Genomic DNA, 3,578 nt, shown 5'->3' on the forward strand with positions numbered 1-3,578 from the left:
AATATTTTAATGAAGTAGGTACATATTTATGTATTTAAAAATACATATATATATATTTATTTTCCTATTTGTAGTTTAAAATATATATAATATAAATGTCGAAGATGTCGCATTTCTTATACACATTATTCCCTATTACAAGAGCAATCTGATTCAAGGATGAAAAATGAAGACAAATGCTACACATTGAAAAAGAAGTTTCAGCTCATTCACGTGCACCAAGTTGCACGCGCACCGTTTTTTCTCTAGGAGATACATAAATCAAGCTTAGAAGACAGCTTAAAGCTACAGTGCCATCCCTTGTTGAAGTTTGGCAACAATTATTATTAATTGTACATAAAATTTCAACCAATGGCATTTAATGACCTTTAATTATTTTTTTACTATTTAAAATGTAATGTTTACATCAATTTCATAGTTGAACAGAAATATAATTTAAATACAATTTTACATTACACATGACATTTTCATTATTTCGAACCAGTTAATAAGTTCATTCATTAGTTACACAGATAATATGAATGTCTTGAAAATTCTGTGGCTTTTGCAAATAAAATAAAACAATATCAATACAATGGTGTTTTAATTTCATATTGGCTGTTTCCAGACAATTCAAACTAAGCTGTCACCAATGTTATTATTAACATAATTTCATTAATAACATGATTTCCAGCCAGGTGCACTTGTAACAACCTTTACATTACATACATAAAGTTTTCAGAAAAAATGTAAAATCAAAGGTACAATCTAGTCTTGAATCAGTAAACAGAGCTCAGAGAAAAAAAAGCATCATCAGTTTTAACAAAGCTATGCTGAAAAGTTTAATAATTCAAATAATGAATTAATGAAATACTAATTTCTATACATCTTATGCTTTACTTAGTTTTTTTCTTTTTACTTTTATTTTTATACCATAGATGAGTTAAGAAACTCATACCCCCTGACACTAAGTGGTTGCCAGACATGGCAAGTTTACATGAGTTACCCATTTATAACACAATAAAACTCATTAAAAATTAAAAGAATGCCAACAATAAATTATCTAAGACCGTAAAATATATTTACAAATCCATGGTAAACCTGGTTTACCATACCAAACCATGGTTCATAAACTGTCCTAAAACCAACATATTTATTATGAATGTTTTTATTCCAGAATATTGTTTAAATGCATTATTTCTCTATCCTGTGAGAGTACAATTTTTTTTGGATCATAGGCAGACATGCATGTGACCCACCTGACAGTGAGTGGTCACCATTGCTCATGTACATTCACAATGCAGGGGCATTGCCAACCCTTTGCTTACTGACTGTAAAATTGAATAATTAAAAAAAGCTTAGTTTCTTATGACTTAATTATTTATCAATTAGTCCATTCATCACGTTATTAAATTATGTAAGTCTACCAAAATATTTAGCACGAAGACTCACATCTCTCAGTTGTGGCCATTGCACTACAACAAGATCTGCAAAATATTGGAGAATTTTCCCTGTCAATGACAGTGATCTTACTCTACAAATACTTTCAATGAAAACAATTCTACAATCCAGTAAAAATAAGATTCTCAATATAAATGCAACTACACAAATTGGAATACAAGTTCCTGGACCGTTACAGAAAATAACATTCGGCTTAAATTTATAGATAACAGGAACAGTAATTAATGTAGAATAAATTGTACTGAATACAGAAGAGAAATAGGATTGGTTGACTTTTCTACTCCTGGGTATTTTATTAAGCAAATAAGTACTTTGTTTGTTTTCTGCTTCAAAAATTTTTGATTCACTGTTGATATCGTTATCGGCAAGAATGTACAACCGTGGATAGTATTTCCGACAATTTAAATTCCTCATGAAACGCAGTAGTTCAGTTGTATGGCCACCGGAGCCAATGCAAAATATTGTTCGTAAATTCGAATCTTGATAAAGTGCGCACTCAGTTGTAAAAATTTTAATCAATAAATAAATAACTCTGGCTGTTACTCCGATCACTAGAGCAGTAAATATTAAACATAGAAACGATAAAATTTCCATGATGTGAAATGGCCTTTTGTAAATAATTCAAAATTTATGTAGGTGCCATAGGTGCTAATACCATAAAGATTTTTTTTTGGTACAATTTTTCCTTGTTAGGAAAGGCAAGGGGATCTAAGCCCATAAAACCTTTAATACCATAGAGTTTTTTTTTGGTACAATTATTCCTTGTTAAGAAAGGCAAGGGGATCTAAGCCCATACAGCCATTAACACCTTTATTATCTATGATCGACACCATATGTGTTTTTAGTGTGGGCATTTTTGGCGGGAACGCTAGGGCTCTTTATGCAATTATAGTTGACATTGAAATATATTTTTTTTAGATTAGATATGCAATATCAAGCTTCGATCTTTAATTTAAAAAAAATTAAGCTAATATTTTTTTTTAAATATAAACTTCAAAATATTTGAATTTATAACTGTGTGACTTACATATCTTTATCATTTTCACATTGTTATTCAAGTAATATAGATTCTTTATTAATTAATTTCATAATTAGACAGTATAAACGCACTTGTTAACAAAACGCTAGTTTTTTATTTATTTTTTATTTATAAAATTAGCCGGATACAAGTCCATTGGCCGTCTACATATTATAATACAATAATAAAGTTAATATTTACAAAATGTCATACAGTATACAAAATTATTAAATTCCCGGTTTTTTCTCAGGTTTTCATGTTATTTTTTTCAGGTCAGATTTTTTCTACAGTCGCTGTAATAAATTTATATAAGCTCGGGAAAAGTCTTTCATTGCTCAAAAGTTCTTGAACGCGGCGGGTTAAGTCCTCTGACACTGACACATAAGTGTCTGACACTGAGAATGACATTCGTAAGTCATCATCTTCAAGGGCTGTTCTTGTTTTCGTTAATTCAAAATGTTCTTCCAGTTTTTCTGTTATTTCTGTTACTAGGGTCAGTCTTTGTGTGGAAAAGTTGGAGCATTTCAATATTATGTGCGTCAGGTCTGCATTTTCATCATTACAGAATTGGCAGTGGCTGCTATTTGTTATTTTCATTCGGTGCAAATGGGCAGGTGTCAGGCAATGACCAAATCTCATTCTGTTTATGATTGTTATGAATTTTCTTTCCTTAAATAATTTGATATTGCAATACCACGGCTTGCATGGGATCTTCTTTTGAATTTCCTTATACCATATGCCTTTATTCTCTGAACATAATTGCCAGTAACTCTCCCATAGCTGTCTTTTCTCTACTTTAAGTAAAGTTACATAGTCCGTGAATGGGACTTTCAATACTTGCGAGTGGTCCTCATCATGTTCAGCATTTGCCGCCCTATCTACTGTCTCATTCCCACAAATACCGCTATGAGATGGAACCCATTTAAATGTTACAGTTTTACCACTATCAAATATAATTTTTCTTATTAAATATATTAGATAATTGAGCTTATAACTTAACTTATAATTATCTAAAGAGAGAAGAACACTCATGGAATCTGAAATAATAAGTACATTCTTTTTCTCCTTTTCCATATCACATACATACAATAAACATTGATAAATAGCATATGTCTCTGCT

General features: G+C 30.5%; 1 protein-coding gene across 1 annotated transcript; it reads right to left on the reverse strand.

Moving 5' to 3' along the window:
• Positions 1 to 564: 564 nt before the first annotated feature.
• Positions 565 to 2,115, reverse strand: LOC101737702 (UDP-N-acetylglucosamine transferase subunit ALG14 homolog). The gene has a single exon (XM_004932414.5). It carries the CDS (start codon positions 2,032 to 2,034, stop codon positions 1,393 to 1,395), a length of 642 nt encoding a protein of 213 aa, XP_004932471.1. The 5' UTR covers positions 2,035 to 2,115; the 3' UTR covers positions 565 to 1,392.
• Between the last annotated feature and the right edge of the window lie 1,463 nt (positions 2,116 to 3,578).

This window comes from Bombyx mori, chromosome 17 (assembly GCF_030269925.1).
Source record: "Bombyx mori chromosome 17, ASM3026992v2".
NCBI lineage: Eukaryota > Metazoa > Arthropoda > Insecta > Lepidoptera > Bombycidae > Bombyx > Bombyx mori.

Bases quoted from the DNA above. Each gene is read 5' to 3' on its own strand.
- LOC101737702 (XM_004932414.5), bottom strand. From the start codon at position 2,034: ATGGAAATTTTATCGTTTCTATGTTTAATATTTACTGCTCTAGTGATC.